General features: G+C 55.0%; 1 protein-coding gene across 7 annotated transcripts in view; it reads right to left on the reverse strand.

Annotated features, from left to right (window-relative positions):
• Positions 1-22,686, reverse strand: part of BICDL1 (BICD family like cargo adaptor 1) — an 87,588-nt gene that overhangs the window by 3,487 nt on the left and 61,415 nt on the right. For 3 of the 7 annotated variants that reach the window (XR_013959525.1, XM_080649745.1, XM_080649746.1), the window contains exons 4-9: positions 17,370-17,516; positions 11,278-11,457; positions 10,545-10,763; positions 9,451-9,594; positions 4,933-5,063; positions 543-663 (exon numbers count right to left, since the gene is read on the reverse strand). Coding sequence is in view for 6 of the 7 variants with exons in the window: in XM_080649745.1 (XP_080505871.1) it covers positions 543-663; positions 4,933-5,063; positions 9,451-9,594; positions 10,545-10,763; positions 11,278-11,457; positions 17,370-17,516 (942 nt within the window). In the remaining variant the exon portion in view is untranslated. Of the gene's footprint in view, positions 1-542; positions 664-4,932; positions 5,064-7,389; positions 7,805-9,450; positions 9,595-10,544; positions 10,764-11,277; positions 11,458-17,369; positions 17,517-19,285; positions 19,298-22,686 lie in introns of those variants that run through there. The other 4 variants (XM_080649744.1, XM_080649747.1, XM_080649748.1 and 1 more) reach the window with 4 other exon arrangements.

Below are 22,686 nucleotides of genomic sequence, written 5' to 3' on the forward strand. Positions count from 1 at the left end.
GACCTGTACCACGCTGGCCGTGTTAACCAGGGCGAGTGCAGCCCGGGCCCAGAGGACAGCCCTGTGGGGCCGAGGGGGGGCTGCTGGCTCTGAAAGCCGCGGCCCCAGAGGGACGTGCTGGCTCACCGTCCCGGCTCGCACCAGGACAGGGCTCTTCCACAAAAGGAAGCTGGCCTTGGAGAAAGGGAAGGGCAGCAGCTGCAGCGGCCTCAGGGCTGCTGAGCTACACCCGACTCTGTTACACAGGGCTTCCCGGGCCCTCCGCCTCACAGCTGTCTCTTTCCAGCCAACTGAAACCAAGCTGCGGAGGCGGCCCCTGTGCCGGGCCTGGAGGTCGCCGCAGCCCCACGCAGCACAGCCTGGGCCCCGGTGCTCCTGAGAGCATCCTCAGGCATCCTTCCAGGATGGGGGAGCAGGACTCTGAATTTCACAGGTGAGACAGGGTTGCCGCTCACCATGCACATCGGACCCTCCAGTACCAAACTCCTTACATGCTGCCTGCATTCACAGACTTCCCGGAGCCTCGCCTTCCCCTCCCTTACCTGCCAAGCCTCAAGCTGCTGGGAGAGGTTTAGTTTCTGCTGAATGGCATCCAGCAGCTGGCTGTTCAGAGACATCATGTCCATCTTGCACTTGGCGAGCTCTAGCTCCACAGCGTTCTTCCTGGAAACAGACAAGCCGTGAGCAGGGCCATCTGGTGCCAGAGGGGCTGGTTCTTTACCACCCGATGAGGCAACGGGCGCTGACCCTAAACTCGTAACGAACAGAAACAGTAACTATGATGTGACTTTGGAAGGCTGGGCAGTTCGCAGCATGCTTTCACAGACTGTTCTCAATTTCCCTAATCATCCGGGAGGGGGGCATTATCTGTCACCCCATCGCACAGACAAGAAGCAAAGGCCTCGCATGGCACTAGAGAGCTGCTAATCCTTCCCCCAAAAGGCCAGTCTCTGTGAGAGGTGGGGACCTTGTCCTCCTGGTCCCCCCTTTTCACTAGCAACACCCCCCTTAAGGGATCTAAGAGATACATGTGCAAAGGTGGCCACAAAGTGGTGATGATCACAGCTCAGCTAATCATAGAAGCCAACAACCAGGGGCCTGGTGGTAAATTACTCACCATGTATTTGGACCTGGGGGCGGAAAGCACCAGAAAACAAGGTCGGATATACTTGCTTCGGAAAAGAAAAAGTGCCTGTGTGTATATAAGGTCGCAGGCAAAAATGTCTCCTTAGTTATCTCTGGATGATGATCCTTGATGGGTATATGCTCACGCACTCTTTTGCATTTTCACATTCTGAAATGTTTACACTCGTTACTTCGTAAACCCTGCCCAACACCGCTAAATTCTAGCTCAATGCAAAACAGTATTAATGGGGAGCGGGTGGGGAATGGAAATAAAAATGCAGGAGACTCAAGGGGCCGCCTCGCTGCCAAAACGCGCATTACTTAGGCCTTGTCTTCATCCCTTTTGCATTCGACACTACAAAGACTAGCAAGTGTCCTCCTTGTACAGGGCCAGCGACCCAAGGACGACAGCCGGAGGAGCCGCCTGCAGAGGCCGCCCAGCTCTGGCCTCAGGACCGCACCAGGCTGAGCATGGCTGGAAGGCGGGCAGCTGGGGTAAAGCATTCAGGACACCACCATGACCGGCACTTCCTCACTGGCCTCCAGGCCACCGAGCAATGAGTCACCTCCCCTGACACCCCACTGCCCCAGACAGGCGCCCCGCCCGCCCTTCCCAGAGAAGTCACTCAGGACAACCCGCCAGGGGTTGCCGCCCGCAATGCGGCTGCAGGGACGAGCTGAGCCCGTCCAATGAGCGCCAGCGGCTCAGACACCGCAGCTGCCACGTCACGCCCGCTGCTATTGGCCAGTGGCAAACAGCGGAACTCCTCCGTGTGCCGGTTGCCATGGACGCCCAGCCTGTCAGAGTGGCTCCCCAGCGCCCCACCCTGCTGCTGCCTCGAGTTCCCGGGCGTCCTCCGGCAGGTGGCGCCAGGAGCAACCTGGAGACCCGGAATGTGCTGACTAACGCTGCGGCGGAGGGGCCAAGGCCGAGCTCGGAGGAGGGTCTTCCTCCCGGAAAGCGCCTGGAGCAGGGCCTGCCGCGCCCACCTCCGACCGGCCTCTGCTTGCACACTAGGGCATCTTGGCGCTTGTCCTTCGTGAGAAACCCCAAACCAGAAAGCAGAACTGCAGAAACCACTAACCCATGTGCCATCCAGAGATTTTAAAAGGAATATTTCAAGGGGCCAGAACTCCTCATTTAAATAAAAACACTAGTAACGGACTCCTTTTTGTTTTTATAAGCTAGATTGCTAGCCCTGGAGTTTTGTTTTTAGTGAGGGCCCTTCACCCGCGAGGAGATAAAGTTAGGGAATGCCATAGGATTCTGGCAGCCCAGGAACGGAGGGATGCCTCCAGACAACCCCACGTCGGCCTGGTAACCCTGGACCAATCCCAGGGCTGAGAATGCGGGCCTTGAAGGCCTCTTCACTCCCCTCCTTCTCTGGAACACTTGGTGGGTTTCTGCCCAGCTGGGTTCCCAACCTACAACCTGAACACCCTTCAATAAATATCCTGTATTTTCAGCCAAAATCTCCAGACTCTCTTTGAGTTCATTGGACAACATATAGGTTGTGAGCCTCACTGAGTGTAAAATTCCTAAATGAACTGACCAGATAGAAAAAAGAGACGCAAAGTAAAACTAAGAAATGGAGATGATGAAAATGAAGACAACAGAAAGGTGGGGAGAGGGTGTGAGAAGGGGAAAGGTGTGGGGAATTTTAAAGTCAGAAATTAAAATGTATCCTGTTATTTTCTTAAAAGGCATATTTACAATCTGTTTCAAATGAGCTCCTTCTAGCTTCCTGACAAACAGCCACAGGCTAAGGGGAAAGGATGTGGGGACAAGAGTCAGAGACCTGAGGTGGAGGCCAGTGATCGCCACTGGGCTGTGATCCCGGGGAAAGAATCTGTGTTCTCATCTGTAAAACTGGGATTGAAATTTTTTACCTCTTGCTGTGGCTGGGAGCATTAAAGGATAAAAGTGTTTTGTAAACAGCAAAGTGATGCACAAATGTTATTAATGTGTTGCAAAGCACTTTAAAAGCAGATAAAATCTTGGTACTTTGTATCTCCTGCCACTCAGTGAATAGGGTATAGACTAAGTGCATGATAAAGAAATAATTTACGCCCTAGCTGGTCTGGCTCAGTGGATAGAGCGTCAGCCTGCAGACTGAAGGGTCATGGGTTCAATTCTAGTCAAGGGCACATGCCTGGATTGCGGGCTCCATCCCTAGTGGGAGGCGTGCAGGAGGCAGCCAATCAATGATTCTCTCTCATCATTGATGTTTCTCTCTCCCTCTCCCTTCCTTTCTGAAATCAATAAAAATATATTACAAAAAGGAAAAGAAAAAGAATTTAGCCCTAGCTGATTTGGCTTAGTGGATAGAGCGCTGGTCCTTGGACTGAAGGGTCCCAGATGCTATTCAGGTCAAGGGCATGTACCTGGGTTGCAAGTTCCATCCCTGGACCTGGTTGGGGTGTGTGCAGGAGGCAACCAATTGATGTGTTTCTCTCACATCGATGCTTCTTTCTGTCTCTCCCCCTCCCTTCCACTCTCTCTGAAAAAAAAAAAAAAATCAATGGAAAAATATCCTCAGGTGAGGATTAACAACAAAATTTAACACACGATGGGGAATAGGTCAATATGTGTTTTGCTTATGTACTTCCAAATTTTTTGAATGTAAAAGAATGCATTTATACTTTAAATCCACATTAAAAAGTTACCCAGTTTCCTGAAAATACAGGAGACAGAGAAAATGTTAAATGACACTCTGGGGATGCAATCACACTCAGAATGTAAACTCTGACACCACCCAGTTTCTTCAATGAATAAAGGCAATATTTAAAAAACGGAGGGGAAGCCTTTGGGGACTTACCAAGTAAACGGAGTCTTTGGAGTCTGAGTCTCATCAATTACAAAAAGATTTATGGGACAACTGGGAAAATCTGAACCCTGGATACTAGATGACGTAAGAAATTACTGTAAGTTTTTTCAAGTGTGATAATGGTACTGTGGGTTGTGTTTTACAGAAAGGGCCTTTTCCTGGTAGAGATCCATACTGAAGTGTTTATAGATGAGCAGACACGATGTGCTGTGATTTTCTTCAACACCCTCCAGTGGGGAGGTGGGCAAGGATGGGGATGTCAGACACTAGCCACATGCTGATGAGTGTTGAAGCTAAGAGAGGGTAAGAAGGGATCCAGCTTGTTTTCTACTTCTGTGTATGCTTGAAAATGTCCATAATAAAAGTTAAAAAAAACCCACCCCAAAATAAAAATGTCCAGGTAGATATCTATACATATAAAAGCCTAAGCAACCGTCCTACTGCTTGACCAGTAGCTATGATGCACACTGACCACCAGGAGGCAGACACTCAACGCACAGGCATGGAAACATGGAACAGACTGATGAATCTCGGAGGGAAGGGGGAGGAGGGAGGGCGGGAAGAGATTAACCAAAGATCTTATATGCATACCAGAGGCCCGGTGCACGTGGGGTCCCTTGGCCTGGCCTGCAGGGATCGGGCTGAATCTGTGCACCGGGCCTCCAGTACATTTACAGTGAAACTGGAAGGCTCTCTCAGATGTAAGTGGGGAAACAACACATGTAGAGCATCATCCACTGATGCTTTTTAAAAGTCCATGGCAACTACGCTGCCCCCAACAGGGGAGAGGTCTGCAGACAATGCCCACCCGCTTCCAGCAGCCGTGTCTGCCGGACAGAGGATGGACTGGGGGTGAGGGGGGAGCAGGGAAACGCTCACTCTCACTTTCCTATTCCTCGTGGGATGTAACTTTGAACACGGAACACACAGGCACGCTCCCTGTGATGGCCGTGGAGGGAAAGGAGCCGTGCTCACTCACTTGGCAATGGCCTCGTCCCGGTCCCGGACAGCCTTCTGAAGCTGCTCCTTCGGCTCCTTGTCCTCGGACGTCACTCTGAGTCGGTCTCTCTCCTCCTTGAGTGCAGTCATCTCCACACTCAGCAGAGTCACCTACAGGGAAGCCCAAGGGGTGAGCGTGGCGATGCCGCTGCTGCTGGCTGGGGGTCTCCCTCCAAGAGGGAGAGAGGAGCGAGAAACTCCAGGCAGGTGCGGGGCCTGGGTGCCATGCAGGCTGGTCGCTGCCCGCTGCCCTGAGGGAGGCCCGTCTCTCTTGGAAAAAGGATGCCACATCCTAGGCAGGGGTCCGTGGCCCTGGACTGCAGCCGTGGGGCCAGATCCCCTCCGTACACGGCACCACCTCCTTTATTCCAAGGCAATCCCAGGGAACTAATGGAGGAAGCTACACACGTACCAGGCTCTGAAACACACTTTTTTTTGGTAGAAACTCAACAAGGAGCACTGTCAGCCCAGGACCTGGCTGGTGAGAGCCTGGGACCTGGTCCCACCCTGCGACAGCACCCTGCACGGCCTACCGCCTCCACCTTCACTCTGCCCCCTGGTCACAGCACATGCAATTCCAACACCTAAGGGATGTTACCGCCTTTCCCTTCAAACCTGCCACCCTTCCCGTGCCCTGGGCCTCAGAGGACACCACAGCCCGTCCTCCGCTGGCGAGCCCCCTTGGTGGCACGGCGCACCCCACTCACCACGGTGACCCCGGCACAGAGCTCTGTGATGGCAGGAAGCATGTCCCAGCCATCTGTGCACCTCGGAGCCGGACTCTATGATGCTTAATCCCCCAGTGCTGTGCAGTGAGTGGACAGTTGTGACTTTTCTGGCTAAGCCATCATCCAAACTCCCTCCCTATTCTGGGGCATTCCTGGCTGCGAGTCTTGGTGGGAGACAGGGCATGTCTCCGCACTGGGGAGTCCAAAGGGGAGAGACGTATCTTTTCCAGGGCACCTGGGCGTGAATCCCAGTCTTGCCGGTCATTCCCCCGCCCTCCCCCACCCCGACTGCCTCAGGCCACCGGGAAGTGTTACATGGACAGTAGGTTGCTGCCACTTCCCACGGCTCCTTCCTGTTCTGGAGCTCAGTTCTCCAACCTTCCTGTGGGTTCTGTAAGAGCTCAGGTGTCACGCCCAGGCCTTCTCTTCCTGCTTCAGTGAAGCGTTTGCCACCAAAGCCCGGCCGGGTGGAGCTCTAAGACGTCTTTGTTGAATGACTGGAAGGGTGGGCCCCTTCTCACAGGTGACAGGATCCGACTGCAGCCGGATGCCTCCTCCCTCTGGTTAAATATCACTCGTACTTTTGACGTGTTTTCAAGGGAGGCTCCATCCACACAGGTCTGTCCCTCCCTCTAGGGTAGATGTCACCTTCTGTTCACTCCTTGGCTCTTCACGGCCCGGGGCCCCACCATCCCCACAGAATGCAGCTGAGCCAAGGCCCCAGGACTGAGGCTCAAGACCGAGTTTCCCTGTAGACACTCCGGACTCCCCAGCTAAGACAGCCGAGTTGCAGCCGCGGGCAGGAGCCCAGGACACCCACCAGGAAGAGGGACACAGGACGATTTGCTGTCACTAGGGCAACGGGTTTCTTTCTCTTGGGTGCCTGGTAAGGAACATCAGGCCCTGGTGCTTCTGAGGGAGGGACAGCTCTGATGAGCAGGGTGAGCAGCCTTAGGGTGAGCAGCTGGGGCACCCGAAGAGGCAGGACACGCATGTGCGGTTCGTCCCGAGGCAGACAAGGCGGCGGGCGAAAAGCCCGGCCTCGCCCTCCTTGGTAGCAGGTCCTGCGGCTTGGCAACCAGGACCCGGGACACAGAGAGCACCCGGCAGAGACAGCCAGGCACCCGGAGACCACGTGAGCCCTGACGTGACCTCGGGCCAGCGGGGCCAGCCAGGTGCTCCGCGCTGAGTGAGCATGTGCTGGGCGGGCAGTGCCGGCATTTAACAGGCTCCAGACAAAACTCAACAAGAACTTTACTGCGTTCAGGGAAGGAAGGGGGAGAAAGACAGAAACATCAATGATGAGAATCCCTGATCGGCTACCTCCTGTGCGCCCCCTTCTGGGGACTGAGCCCCCAACCCGGGCATGTGCCCTGACTGGGGATCGAACTATGACCTCCTCGTTCACAGGTCAATGCTCAACCCTTGGGCCATGCTGGCTGAGCTCAACGAGAGCTTTTTGCTTTGGCCTGGAAGACCTGGTCAAGACGGACCAGCAGCTCTCTGCCTCAGAAGTGACAGGGGGTCACCCTCCCTGAGTTACACCTACTTTTCATAAAAAGCAGGAATACAAGTATGTCCCACCATCAAGCTGTTGTGAGGATCAAATGGACGAGTAACATCAGCACCCCGCATGGTGCCTGACGCCTGGCTGTAAGCTCTGTGCCCTTCTCTTCACCCCCCCCCACTCCACCCCCCCACCACGGGCGACTTGCTGATGGTGGTCCTGAGGACTGGTCTGGTTCTTCACACATCGCCAGGGTACAGCACCCCTAGGCCCACCTTTCCCAAACAAGGTGGCTGTCCTCGTGACTGAACAGCAGCCAAGAAAACACCCAGAAGTGATATATCCGGGGCTTTGTGTGCCCTTTCACTGGACAATTCTGTTTGACAAGGCACCGTGCTAGGTGCTTTAGGACAGTGGTCGGCAAACCGCGGCTCGCGAGCCACATGCGGCTCTTTGGCCCCTTGAGTGTGGCTCTTCCCCAAAATACCACGGCCTGGGCGAGTCTATTTTGAAGAAGTGGCGTTAGAAGAAGTTTAAAAAATTTGGCTCTCAAAAGAAATTTCAATCGTTGTCCTGTTGATATTGGCTCTGTTGACTGATGAGTTTGCCGACCACTGCTGTAGGAGAAGATAAAAGGCACATCAGACCTCGAGCTAGTCTGCGTGGGGCTAGGGACTGGGGAGATGAGAGTGACCGAGGGCAAGCATGACACAGCAGGGCCGGGGCGGCTCGAGGACGAACCTGACCAGGAACCTGGTGGCTGAGGAGGGGGAGACCATGTGCAGGTGTCAGGGAGCCCTCCGGGCGGAGAAGCCAGAGAAAAGACCGGATGTGGGAAAGCAGGGACTGTGCCGTCACAGCCCGCACTCGGGCCTGGCCGGGAGCGCAGGCGGGTGGAGCATCGTCCGACACGCCGTGGTTGTGTGTTGGATCCCCAGCCGGGCACAGACCGGAATCAGCCAACGGACGCATACACGGGTGGAACAACAAACTGATGTTTCTCTCTCTGTGTCTCAAATTAATAAATTAAAAAGAAAGAAGTTCCACATCGGACTCTCAGCAGCCTACACCTGCTCATGCTTCTGAAGGAGGTAACGCCCTCTGGGGTCTCCAGTTTTACAATTCTGAGAAGCAACAAAACAAAACAAAAAACAGCCAAGATCCAAGAGCGGATAAGCACCAGGCAGAACTTTAAATGGCTTTGAAGTGAACACGGCCTGTATTTACCCGCACAACTTCCGGATCCATCCTCCTGCCGTCTGCTCTTCCGGTGTCAAAGACCTGACCCCACGCCTGAACCCCTTCCGGCCCCCGGACTGAGTGTCGTGGGCTGCCCAGACCCACTCCCACGCGTGGCCTGGAATTTCAATAGCCTCTGCCCTGCCCTGTGGTCCCCGGTGAGTGCAGTGACAAACGGCTGTGGGTGGGGCTCCCCAGTTCTTCCAAGAGAACACTACTAGGAGGTCTAAGGGGCACGGCCCACAGAGAGACAAGCGTTTACTTCCAGACGGCCTTTTAAAGGTAGGAAGACTGACTGGAGCGAAAGCCGGGCCGGCCGCAATCCCTCTCACCAGCCCGTGGGGCAGGAGGGGTGACTACCTGGACAAGGGAAGGTGGGGCAGGCGGGGTGGGGGCAGGGCGTACAGGCTGCCGGCTTGGTGTCCCCCACACGTGGGACAGAACCTCGACACCCGGCCCTGGTCACAAGGAAGAGTCTGTTCATCTCCTAGGACACGTTTCAGAAGCTCCTTTCCGGGTGGGGCTGGCTCCTAAGCCCTTTAAAATGCTCCAGGTCAGAACACAGGTGTCCCTTCTCGGGAGACATGGAAGAAATCACCACCAACGGGGAAGGGGCAGGGCGCGCAGCGTAAGAGCTTCTAAAGATGGACAGCGGCTGGCCGCGGCGATGCACTCACGGAGGAGGCCTGTGAAGACCGATCCTTGGTTTTCAAACCTCCCTGCTCAGAAGCTATGGGAAACCCCCGGGTGCCTGAGCTGTGAGCCACCACGTTCCCCGGCTCTGCAGAGGCAGCGTGGCCTGAGGATCGCAGGGTCAGCTCACCCGACAGTGACTCTGGGCTAAACCGGGGACTGGCTTCTTCTCTCGAAGATGCCCACCTCACCTCAACCTCAGGTCACTGTCCTCAAGGAGCCGGCAGAGGGAAAGCACTGCTCAATGGGACACGGGGAGGCAGCTCACCAGGGGCCCCGAGTCCGGGGACATGCGCGCACTCCCTGCACCGGACCGCGGACGGGGGCTCACCTGACTGTGGAGTCGCTGCAGCTCTTCTAGGCTTTGCCTCAGTTTACCCCTCTCTCCCTCCATGAGTTCCCTCAGGGCTCTCGAGTCCTCCCTGGTCTGCCTTATCTGTTCTTCTAAGGAGTCGTCCTCAATTCTCCGGGAGCTCTGACGGCAAGACAGGGCAAGCCAAGGGGATGGAGAGGTGGAGCGATGGTCAGTGGGAGACGGAGGAGAGAGGGCAGCGTTGGTGAGGGTGGAGGGGAGTGACGAGGAGGCCAGCGGGAAGATGTTCCGTGCGGGGAGAGAAAGAAAGCAGGGGTGGGACGGAGAGCAGGAAGGAGAGAGGAGAGACGAAGGAAGGAAGGAAGGTTAGAGGAGAGGCTCTCCTGCTCCATTTGTCAGCAAGCAGCAGCCAGACATGTGCTTTTGGCTTCAGGCTTCAGGGAAGGTTGTGTGGCGTCAACAGTCCACGTCCCAGTCTCCGTATTGCAACCACGACCCAGTCTCCGTATTGCAACCCACACGGCTCGTGTGGCTCAGGACGGCCAGCCTCCCACCTGCCTTCACAGCTGCTCCATAAACCCGAGCAGAAACAGCCGCCCGCCCGAGAGTGGGAGTGGAGAGAGGTGGCAGCAGGCGGTCCGGAGCCTTGGACTGCCCCTCCTCCCCAGAGGAGCCGCCTCTGGAATTCTAGAAGGCCCTGCTGTCCATCGTCTCAACCCTGCCTCACTCAGACGCGCTCCGCAGAAGTTCTGGACCTTTCCCGCGTGCCTGTGCAGAGCTGACACCCACCCCCCGGACCAATGGGCTGCGGAGAAGTAACCTGCAGTGTCTACCTGGGTCCAGAGTCCTGTACTCAAAGCTTCCAAGGAAAGCCCTGCACCTGGGCCCATGGCCTGCGCCCACCACACGGAGAGAGGGTCCCGGAGCCTCCGGCGCCCTGGCTCCCAGCCCTACTCACCCGCCCGGCACTCTCAGAGGTCGGGCTCAGGGGAACGCGGGCGGGGTTTCGAAGGCTCCAGCCCCAGGGCGAGCCTGTCTGGGTACTTGGTGTCAAGCTCCCCCAGCAGGTCCTGCGGGGGGCGGGGCATCCCCCTGCTCAGCTGGCCTCTTACCGTGGGCTCCACGCCATCCACGACGCTCTGAATCAGCCTCTTGAGCTCGCTGAGGGCCGTGCGCAAGCTGCCGGCTGGCACGTCCTTGGCAGATGAGGTTTCCGAAGACTCGTCCATCGAGGAGTCCGTGGAGACGGCCGAGTCGGCACTGTCGTTGCCTCGAAGGTGTGAGCAGAGATAGCGGACCTGGCAGTAGGCCTCCCAGAGCTGCAGTCTCAGCTGCCCACGAAAGAATTACTGTTGATTACGGGCTCGGGAGAGCTCTGCCCCCCGCTCCTCTCTTTCTGGTACATGAACCCAAGTGTCTGAGGTCCTGTTCTAGCAGAAATTTTTTTTAAAATCACCTGTTCCAGAAGTATGCATAGTTATATGGGCCCAGGACATCTATACAGAATCCCAGTTCTTATGTTCCCTGCCCTCTGGTCCCTCCCATTTGCCAAATAAAGCACTTCCTCCTTTAGGCAGCGGCTCCGGTGCAGTCAGTGCACCATCGGGAAGGAGTGGTTATGAGAAGCAGCCAGTGGGCGATCAGGAATGACCCAGGACCCTGTCAGACAGAGGTGAGGCTAACGACTAGCGAACAAGCATTTCTACGAGGCTCTGGCCAGCAGGCCCAGCGACTCGCACAAGCTCCACTGAGGCAGCCGGCACCGGGCAGTGGGGGGACGGCGGGGCCCGCCCAGGGTCCCCCGGGAAGCCTACATGCCGAGTGGCAGGGGTGGGGGAGCAGCACCTGCTCTCTCTCCTGCTCCAGCTCCTCGGCCTCCATGCTCTGCTCGATCTCGGACAGGAGGGACGTGCTGGTGGCGGCCGAGCCCTGCAGGCTCCTCTCCTCGGCGAGCTCCTCCACCTTCCCCTGCAGCTGCCGGCAGGAGAGCCGCACCTCCTGCAGCTCCAGCTGGCTCTGGTGCAGCTTCGGGGGACAGCAAGGCGGGGCTGGTCAGGCCTGGGCCGCGGGAGCCCGGCTGGAACCGGACCGGACCCAGCTTCTACCTCCAACCCCCAATTTACAGACACATGCAGACGGAGGAGAAGCACGCTGGGCTATCCCAGGGGGACAGCCAGTGACATTCAGATTTGGGGAATCCCACAGGACAAGCAGAGTGGTTTCTTCCACAGATAAATTTCAAGAAAAAAGGGAAAAAAAAGATAAAGGGGGAACCTGTAGACTAAAGAGATTTAAGAGACACCAACCGACTGCCATGGGTCGGCCTACTTTAATTTGTACCTTGATTCAAACGAAAAACGTAAAAAGCAATTGTGATTTTGTAAGACAATTAAAAATTTGAACCCTGATGGATATTTGATATTAAGAAAATATTGCTATTTTTTTAGGTACAATAGTCCTGGGGTTCTATTTTCCAACTTCTTACCATGGAGAGGTATTTGTTATTTACAGATGAAATCATAAAAATTCTGGGATTTACTTTAAAACAATACAGGAGAGGAGCAAGTGGATGCATGGAGGACTGGCTAGGGGTCGGTGGTTTGTAGAACATGGGGCATCGTTACACTGTTCTGTTTCTCCGTGTACCTGAAATTCTCCACAATAAGAAATTAAACACATACACATACACATAAAGGTAAAATACTGAAACACAGCTACGACAAATAATCAACAGGAAAATAGGATCCCGTGCTGATGGAGACGTGGAGCAGCTGGGACTCACAGCGGGTGGGGAGGAAGATGTACTCTGGAAACCCGTCTGGCTGTTTCTAACGAGTGAAATACACACCTATCCTATGACCAGCAATTCCACTCTTTTTTTATGAATCCTCACCTGACGGTATTTTTTTCCAGCGATTTTTTTAGAGCAGGAGAGAAAGGAGCGGGGGAGAAACGTCAATGTGAGAGAGACACATCCATTGGCTGCCTCCTGCACCTGCAACCCAGGTACATGCCCTTGACAGGAATCGAACCCATGACCCTTTGGTGTGTGGGCCGAGGCTCTAACCACTGAGCACCACCAGCCAGGGCAGTTCTACTCTTACAGACAGGATGTTCACAGCAGCAGTATTCCTGAGAGCCACAAGTGGGAAACCATCCAAATGCCAGGAAAAATAGCATGGCCATCGTCACGTGCTGCAATACTATCCCGCAGCAAACGAAGCACACACCACTACTACATGCCACAACACGGATGAGTTTCATAGACAGAATGCTGGGCAAAAGCCAGGCACAAAACAATTCATAACGATGATTCCACTTGTAGAAAGTGCCCACGCTCCACTGAGGCGTAAGAAGCCGGAACAGGGTTATTTCTGAGGAAGTGGCAGGGAATTTACTGCCTGCGAGGGAGGCGTGTGGGTGCTAATCAGAGACTGTGGAGAGCTGGGTGGTGGTTACACAGGTGTACATACTTGTACACATTCACTGGGCTGTCTGCTTAAGAGCTGTGCTGTTTACTACATGTATGTTGTATTTTCGTGAAAAAGTTAAGGTTGTCTGCAAAAGACCTAGGGGTGGGATGTGGACTAACACCTGGGTAGTAATGCCAAGAGTTCCCAAACCCATGGGAAAGCAGCGTCTGCCTTGTGGGTCACACCTCGCGGTTTACCGACACAGCCCTGGTCCTGGGAGGGCCTTTCCCGTACCAGGGCTCAGAGAAGGAGAGTGATGGGGTAGAGAGGGGACAGCAATGCAGGGGCCACGGCTTATGGACCAGGGCTCTGTCCCTCTCTCTTGCTGTTGCTACAACCCCCCCCCCACCCCCGTTTCTCTGCGGCCCCTTCCCTGAGGAGTCCAAACAGGCCACTGCTCCCTGGTGCCGTTACTGCTGCTGAACGTAAGGGTCGACTCCACGTGACGCCATACTCGTACCAGCACACCCGTCACTACACGTGCTTTATCGGAAGACCTTAATCGCAGCATCGAATCCGTTTGCTGACCGCCGTGCACATGTGCACACGTTACACTCGCACAGGAACGATGTTTCCCGCTCTTCTTTCTCCCCTGCTCTTTTTCACTTTATTTTTATTTTTAATTAATTATTTATTTTCTCCCCCGCTCTTGAACTTGTAGTCTGCCCCCCGAACCCCCCAATATACTGGTGTGAGAAGAACTTCCTGGGATTTAAATGGAACTAATCCACCCTCTTATAAAACAGCACTTCGGCTCCTGGCTGGTGGCTCAGTTGGTCGCACACCCTCCTATGCACCAGAAGGTCTGATTCCTGGTCAGGACACATACCGAGGTTGCAGGTTTAATCCCTGGTTGGGGCGCGTATGGGAGGCAACCGATGGGTGTTCTCTCTCCTCCCTCCCCCTCTAAAAATCAATGACCACGTCTTCAGGTGAGGATTAAGAAAAGAGAGCAGACACCACTGTTTTTTTCCAGGTGGGCTTGTGGCTCCAACAGAGATGCAGAGGCGGAGGGGTGCCGGCAGCAACGCAGAACTCTGCAGCTCTCATGGATGGAGCAAGCTGCCCCGCGGAGCCTGCAGCCAGCCCTTCAGGTGCCCGCCGGCCCCCCTCTACCGGCCGGGACCGGGGAACAGTGGGCTGCTGGCACCGGGGGTCTGGATGTGCCTTGATTAGGAACTTTGGAACCTGGGTGTGCAGAGCATGAACAGGAATTGGCAAGCTTGCTCTGCACGGCTCCTGTGGATCAGCAATACCCGCGGTCCAGCGGGCACTCCTCCAGCCCCCGTTTTGAGGAAACTCAGAGAAGAAACGCGGGTTAAAACACACAAAGTGAAGAGACATTCCTAGGAAGCACTTGGCACGTCTGCAAACGCACCCTAAACTGGCAAAGCGCTTCGCGGTCGCTTCCCGACAGCTCCACGCACCTCGGCAGGAGGCGTGCGCACAGGCAAGGACAAGTGCTTCTGCACGGACGAATTAGTTCCATTACTCATGCACACGCAGAGGTGCTTAATTAATTATAACGGCTAGGGCGCAAAACGCAGGGCGGGGCTGCCGGCTCAGGCCGGGAACCGATCCACAGGCTTATGCAGAAAAGAAACTCAGGAGCCATCCAGGGACGAGTCTATTACATATGAGAGCCCTCTAAAATGAGAACTATCATCCTTTCTACAACAGAGATGACATTAAATGTATTTATATGTATGAACAAGGAAGAACCAAATGCCTGTGTTCATTCAGTGTAACAAGTGCAACTCTCGACAGTTATGCCCGAACGCCGGCGGAAGTGGGGCCCTCTGCTCATCTCACACCGAGGAACAGAGAGGGTGTGAAGTGCTTTGCCAAATCGCCTCTTTCTGGGTCGCCCCACAGTGGGGCCGTGCTCTCTGCGGGTGAAGTCCGCCCGCTGCACACATCTGTAAGACACCCAGCTGGGTGTGAGCTAGGACAGGTGCAGGGCCCTTAAAGGGACAACAGCCTTTACTGGACATCAAGAGTTTAGCTTCATTTAAAAAAATTATTGGACCCTCAGTAAGTAATAATTTTTATCCCTATTCACAGCCTGGAAAAAGAAATCGGGAGTTGGATTTGATCAGTGGTTTGACAGTAGAACCGCCATGACACAGTGAGCCAGATCAAAGGCGGGGGCGGGGGGGGGGGCGGGGGAGAGGCTGAGTCCGGCTGTGGCAGGCCCGTCACCCAGCCTGCTGGGCCTCCCTCTCCTTCCCTGAGTAAAGGGATTAAAGCCATGGATGATACACATCCCAAGGCCACTAGCTCTACATTTCACAAATCCGATTTTAGAGCATTCAACTACCCTCAGAGCGAGCTGGAATTTTTATTTCTTTATCAGATGGTCCATTTCGGCAACAGAAAGGGTTTTCTGGAGGACACGGGTCACTGGCAGCAGCGGGAGGAGTTCCATGTGAACCAAAGAACAGGAATTACAAACAGCTGGGAAAATGAGACTCCTCCCATAAACACAACTTTCCAAATCAGAGTGGGAAGCACCGGCTTGCCGTGGGCCCTGGGCCAATGACCCTCTCGTTCTTAAGGAAGCCTGGTCAGATGACAGTGATGTACCCAGGGTGAGGGCGTGAATGTGGGGTGACGTGGGACTCGAGAGAATATACAGTCCACTGTGCCGGCCAGGTACGGGATGGTCTATCCCCACAGCCAGGCATGCCCTAGGTCCCCAATTCTTTTTCTGTTGTTGTTGTTACTTCTCACCCGAGGATATTTTTCCATTGATTTTTAGAGAGAATGAAAAGGAGGTGGAGAGACACAGAGAGAGAAACATCGATGTGAGAAAGACACATCAACTGGTTGCCTCCCGCACGCGCCCTGACCAGGGCTGGGATCGAACCTGCAACTGAAGTACATGCTCTTGCTGGAACTGAATCTGGGACCCTGTAGTCTGCGGGCCAACGCTCTCTCCACTGAGCCAAACCGGCCAGGGCCTAGGCCCCGATTCTTGATGGGAAATGAGGACACTTCACTGGTGACTTCATGCTAGACAGAGAGTTTCTCTCAGGGAGGGCAGCCTTTCCATTCTCCGGCTCCTCCTTTCCTCCTCTCCACGCTCTACCTCGCAGCCCTCAGCAGAGTGCTCGATGGGGTAACAGAGGCTGGAGCAACACTGACTGCAGGGCCAGGGCCAGGGCCAGGGCCAGGCTGGAAGCCAGCACCGAGCACCAGGTAATGCAGGCGCGAGGGTCCCACCAGGACTGACCACGCTGCTGCGGACAAACATTTCATTTTTCCAGCCCTCAGTGTTAGAACGTGTGCAAAGGTACTTTGTTCCTTTAAAGAAGCACACGGCATTCACCGCTTTAACACCCTCAGCCTTAAAATATGAGCAAACTCCTGCCAGCATGGTTTCCTATTCAGCATTAACCGAGGCCCTGCTATGGGCCAAGTTCCAAGCTGAATGAATGTACAAAAAACAGGAGGGAGAAAAATTGCTAATTTGCCCTAAAGAGGTTCATCACTCAGAGGGCAGCTCAGCCAGCTGATGGCGTCGGTAACAAGTGATCTTCGCCTAAAATGCATCCTTATCCCACATCCCAAGGCTTCCCGCAACAGCTGGCCACCGAGCCCAGGGACCTTCGTGGCCTGGCCTTGGGGCGGGGACCGCCTGGAGCTCCAGCATACCTGGCTGACCACCTGCACAGACGCTGCAGCAGCAACCCACCCCACCCCCGGGCATGCCCGAGGGAAGCAACGCACTCAGCCGCTGGCCCGGTGCCCCTAGGCCTGCTCAGCAAGGCTTTCCTACACCGTTTCTGGGGAGGCTGGGAGCGATTATCTCGTTCAGGGGTTGTTTCTTGCTAAGTGTGAGCCTGGGGGGGACTCAGCTGAGGCCGGTTGGCAGTCCCCAAAAAGGACAAATACGGCCATGAAGCCATTTCCCTCGGTGAGAGTAAAAAGGCTAACCAGGCTCACAAAGGGGTCAGCCTGGGCCTTTTCTAGCAACTGGCAGAAGCAGGATGCAGGTCTTGCTGGGTTCAGGGGGCAGCTTCTTGGTTCCTGCCAACAACATCCACCGGCCCCGGGGGAGCAGCAGCAGGGAGCACGGTGAGCCGGCACCCCGCCCTCTCAGATCAGAGCCGGCACCCCGCCTTCACAGGCTCCCTCTGGAAGCCCCAGGTCTCCAGCCCCGAGGCAGAACGACACTCCCCACTCGCTCGCTCGGTCTCTGTCCCAGCCCTGTGCACGGACCAGAGAGAACTCCGTGAAACGGCTCTGGGGCTAGCGGCTCAGCACAAAACGGAAGCATGACCTGTGGGTGGCGATGCATTTCTTCTGAGCAGAGCCAGCCAGCCAACCCGGTGAGCGCCCGAACCACAACCAGGCCCCCGGGGGGACAGCACCCACTGCTGGCCCGGAGGTGGCGCCGGCCCCCCAGCCTCTCCTCCTAGCTGGGCAGCCAAGTGCTGCTTCCGTGTGGCCCCTCAGTACCTGCAGGTCCTTGTCATGGCCCTGCCTCTCCAGAATCAGCACCCGGTCCTGCAGCTCCTCCACGGTCCCCTGCAGCAGGTCGTTCTCCTGTAAGGTGGCGCTGAGACGATGCTCCAGCTCCCGTTTCCGATCCGACAGCATCTTGATCTGAGAGGGCGGGGGGCGGGGGGGGCGGGAGTTACACCCAGGCTGTCGGAGAGGGGAGGGACCAGCCTCCAGGCACACACGCCCTCTGCCCAGGGGCCCCCATCTCTGAGATGGCAACTGTGAACACCTCAGCTACAGAGAACACCCCTCCCGTCGAGAAACCTGGGAAGGGGTGGGAGTGGAGTTTTGGGAAGGCTGGAATGTGGGGTGCCAGGCAGAGAAAGGGACGGGTAGTGCTCTGGAATTTCCACAGATAAGGCAGGAGAGCCCCACCCTGCCGTCCCACAACCTGACTTCAATCCCTCAGTTGACGCGGGAGTGGAAGCTAACCCTCTGCGCCCTTCTCACGTCACGCGCACAAGCAGGTGCCCGCGCTCGCCCTGGAGCCGCTGTCTCCCCGTCCGAGGCTCTGTCTTTCCCACTCTGGCAGGTCTGGCTCTGGGGGTCCCAGCTCAGACCCGAGTTCGCGGGGAGCTGGCAGGTGCAGACGCGAGCAGTGCCTGCGTCAGCCTGTGCCCTGGGAAGGAGCAGCTGGGACCCAGGGGTGAATGACTTACTCAAGGCATGTTTTGCCTGAGCAAGTAACGGGCCAACAGGAGCCCCGCTACTTTCCCGAGGCAGGCGGGTGCTGGTACAGAGCATCTGGCCAGTCTCCAGAGACATCAGTCTTAGGAGGCCTGCCTGGTTGCCTCGGCTCCAGGAAAACAGGAAAGGGAGCCAAGTTTTCTTTGGCCTCAAGGTCTGAGGTGGAAGCCGGGCCAGGGCTCCCCCGGGCCAGCACTGCTTCCCGCCAAACACCGCTCTGCTCAGGGCTACGGGAAGCTTTCCCAAGTCCCCCCAAATGCCAGTGGCCTTGGGGGGCGTCTGGAGCCCCCGCAGGTACCCCGGCTCCTCCTCCTCATCAGTTCCCTGCTGGACTGATTTCTCAACCAGTGTCTCGCTTGTCAAGAGTCTCCGGTCGTGGCTGCGAGGTTCTCCTGCTCTCTCGTCTCGTGTGGGTAACAATTCACTGAGGGGGACCCGCCTGGACCTTCCCACCTCTCCCCTGCTTCCCGCTGTCCTCACTCTCTGCACTAGAGTTCTGTTCCTAGGGCACAGATCTCCATGGCCACCAACCTATCAGATAGGAGGCCGTCCTGGGGAAACCAAGTATGTGGCCTTTGTCCAGAGATCAGGTATCTGGCCAAACAAAGAAACACTGTCTCTCCAGCATGCCCCCGGAGAGGGACGGAGGGAGCAGGCCCCTTTTGTGAATGGGCCCACTCTTCCCTACCCTGAAGCGACGAAGGGAATTCTTACTCTAGTTGATTTTCATATAAACCCCCTCTGACCTTCCCATTTCCTTCCCCTGCATCATCCTTGCTTCCCAAGTTCACTCCGTGAAGCCATGAGGTGAGTTCTAAGAGAGCCCAGCTCCATGAAGTCACCTGTTTGAAACGAGTAACTTCACAGCCTGGGTTGTAACAGTAAGAGTGCTGCTGGAAGCAAGGAACCGGCAGGAGGCGGCCAACTCCCTCACCCCCCCCCCCTATCCCCCGGGAACTTGTGACCAAATCTGGCAATGCACATTCCTGGGAACGAGCCTGTGCTGTGAGGGTCTGGGGACAGTGGGTGTGGAGGGGGTGCAGGAGAGAGAGGACAGGCAACTCGAGGAGTCAGGTCTTGGTGGCGGCAGGTGAGCAGCAAGTCATGCACACGGACGGACAGACAGGCATGCGAAGCCCACGGACACAGACAGGCATGCCAAACCCATGGAGCAGACTACTTACTTCAAGGACCTGCTGCTCCATCCCAGGGGGGGAGGGAGGACGGAAGGAGAGGCAGGAGGAAAGAGAAGACGTGGACAGACTTTAGGAGAACATCTTTGGGTCCTTTATGAAGCAGGGAGCAGCCTGCCTCTCCGGGCCTGACCAGGTTGGCGGATGCCTTAGCCACAGTGGGGTGCACGTGTGTCTGGCCCTGGTCTGTCCCCCAAAGTGTGACTCAGCCAAGGGCGGCTCTTTCGGGCACGTGGCTGAGGGGTCCTTGGAGCAGGTCAGGGAGCAGCCTCCCAGGAAAAAGCCCGTTTGGGCTGCCGGTAGGACCCCCCCTTCTCCTCACCGCCCACACCTGCGTTCTCACAGGATTGTCTCCTCAGTGCTACGCTGCTCTGCCCTCCCGCCCTCTCAGGGCCACAGACCCCGACGGCCTCTCGTACTTTCAATGACATCACAACCACCACACCCAGCGCTTCCCACGTATGAACTTACCAAGTCCTCACCACCACCCTCGGAAGTAGCTACTCTACTCCGCTCACTTTAGAGGTGAGAACAGGCCCTGCTCAGGCGAGTAAACTGGACCCAATGGAGTGGAGAGAGGAACACTCCCTTTCCGTCTTCTACTGGGAAGGGCCCGATGCTTTGGAGGAATCAACATATTCAATACAAGCGGGCCACTTTCAGAACGCTGAGCAGTAACTCTGAGCACTAACTCTGAGCACTAACGCTGAGCACTAACTCTGAGCACTAACGCTGAGCAGTAACTCTGAGCACTAACTCTGAGCAGTAACTCTGAGCACTAACTCTGAGCACTAACTCTGAGCACTAACGCTGAGCACTAACTCTGAGCACTAACTCTGAGCACTAACTCTGAGCACTAACTCTGAGCACTAACGCTGAGCAGTAACTCTGAGCAGTAACTCTGAGCACTAACTCTGAGCACTAACTCTGAGCACTAACTCTGAGCACTAACGCTGAGCAGTAACTCTGAGCACTAACTCTGAGCACTAACTCTGAGCACTAACTCTGAGCACTAACTCTGAGCACTAACGCTGAGCAGTAACTCTGAGCACTAACTCTGAGCACTAACTCTGAGCACTAACGCTGAGCAGTAACTCTGAGCACTAACTCTGAGCAGTAACTCTGAGCACTAACTCTGAGCACTAACTCTGAGCACTAACGCTGAGCAGTAACTCTGAGCACTAACTCTGAGCACTAACTCTGAGCACTAACTCTGAGCAGTAACGCTGAGCAGTAACTCTGAGCAGTAACTCTGAGCACTAACTCTGAGCAGTAACTCTGAGCAGTAACGCTGAGCACTAACGCTGAGCACTAACTCTGAGCACTAACTCTGAGCAGTAACTCTGAGCAGTAACGCTGAGCAGTAACTCTGAGCACTAACTCTGAGCACTAACTCTGAGCACTAACGCTGAGCACTAACTCTGAGCACTAACTCTGAGCACTAACTCTGAGCAGTAACGCTGAGCACTAACTCTGAGCACTAACTCTGAGCACTAACTCTGAGCACTAACGCTGAGCACTAACTCTGAGCACTAACTCTGAGCAGTAACGCTGAGCACTAACTCTGAGCACTAACTCTGAGCACTAACTCTGAGCAGTAACTCTGAGCACTAACTCTGAGCACTAACTCTGAGCACTAACTCTGAGCACTAACGCTGAGCAGTAACTCTGAGCAGTAACTCTGAGCACTAACTCTGAGCACTAACTCTGAGCAGTAACGCTGAGCACTAACTCTGAGCACTAACTCTGAGCAGTAACGCTGAGCACTAACTCTGAGCACTAACTCTGAGCAGTAACTCTGAGCACTAACTCTGAGCACTAACGCTGAGCACTAACTCTGAGCACTAACGCTGAGCACTAACGCTGAGCACTAACTCTGAGCACTAACTCTGAGCATTAACTCTGAGCACTAACGCTGAGCACTAACTCTGAGCACTAACTCTGAGCACTAACTCTGAGCACTAACGCTGAGCACTAACTCTGAGCACTAACTCTGAGCACTAACTCTGAGCAGTAACGCTGAGCACTAACGCTGAGCACTAACTCTGAGCACTAACGCTGAGCAGTAACTCTGAGCACTAACTCTGAGCAGTAACGCTGAGCACTAACGCTGAGCACTAACTCTGAGCAGTAACTCTGAGCAGTAACGCTGAGCACTAACTCTGAGCACTAACGCTGAGCAGTAACTCTGAACACTAACTCTGAGCAGTAACTCTGAGCAGTAACTCTGAGCACTAACTCTGAGCAGTAACGCTGAGCACTAACTCTGAGCAGTAACTCTGAGCAGTAACTCTGAGCACTAACTCTGAGCACTAACTCTGAGCACTAACGCTGAGCAGTAACTCTGAGCAGTAACGCTGAGCAGTAACTCTGAGCACTAACGCTGAGCACTAACTCTGAGCACTAACGCTGAGCAGTAACTCTGAGCAGTAACTCTGAGCACTAACTCTGAGCACTAACTCTGAGCAGTAACTCTGAGCAGTAACTCTGAGCACTAACTCTGAGCACTAACTCTGAGCACTAACGCTGAGCACTAACTCTGAGCAGTAACGCTGAGCAGTAACTCTGAGCAGTAACTCTGAGCAGTAACGCTGAGCACTAACGCTGAGCACTAACTCTGAGCAGTAACGCTGAGCACTAACTCTGAGCACTAACGCTGAGCACTAACTCTGAGCCTAACGCTGAGCACTAACTCTGAGCAGTAACGCTGAGCACTAACTCTGAGCAGTAACGCTGAGCACTAACTCTGAGCACTAACGCTGAGCACTAACTCTGAGCAGTAACTCTGAGCAGTAACTCTGAGCACTAACGCTGAGCACTAACTCTGAGCAGTAACTCTGAGCAGTAACTCTGAGCACTAACTCTGAGCACTAACTCTGAGCAGTAACTCTGAGCACTAACTCTGAGCACTAACTCTGAGCACTAACGCTGAGCACTAACTCTGAGCAGTAACTCTGAGCAGTAACTCTGAGCACTAACGCTGAGCACTAACTCTGAGCAGTAACTCTGAGCAGTAACTCTGAGCACTAACTCTGAGCAGTAACTCTGAGCAGTAACTCTGAGCACTAACTCTGAGCACTAACTCTGAGCACTAACGCTGAGCACTAACTCTGAGCACTAACTCTGAGCAGTAACGCTGAGCAGTAACTCTGAGCACTAACTCTGAGCACTAACTCTGAGCACTAACTCTGAGCAGTAACTCTGAGCACTAACTCTGAGCACTAACTCTGAGCACTAACTCTGAGCACTAACTCTGAGCAGTAACGCTGAGCACTAACTCTGAGCACTAACTCTGAGCACTAACTCTGAGCAGTAACTCTGAGCACTAACTCTGAGCAGTAACGCTGAGCAGTAACTCTGAGCACTAACTCTGAGCAGTAACGCTGAGCACT

The sequence above is a fragment of the Plecotus auritus genome (genome assembly GCF_963455305.1).
Source record: "Plecotus auritus genome assembly, chromosome: 13".
NCBI classification, from domain to species: Eukaryota; Metazoa; Chordata; class Mammalia; order Chiroptera; family Vespertilionidae; genus Plecotus; species Plecotus auritus.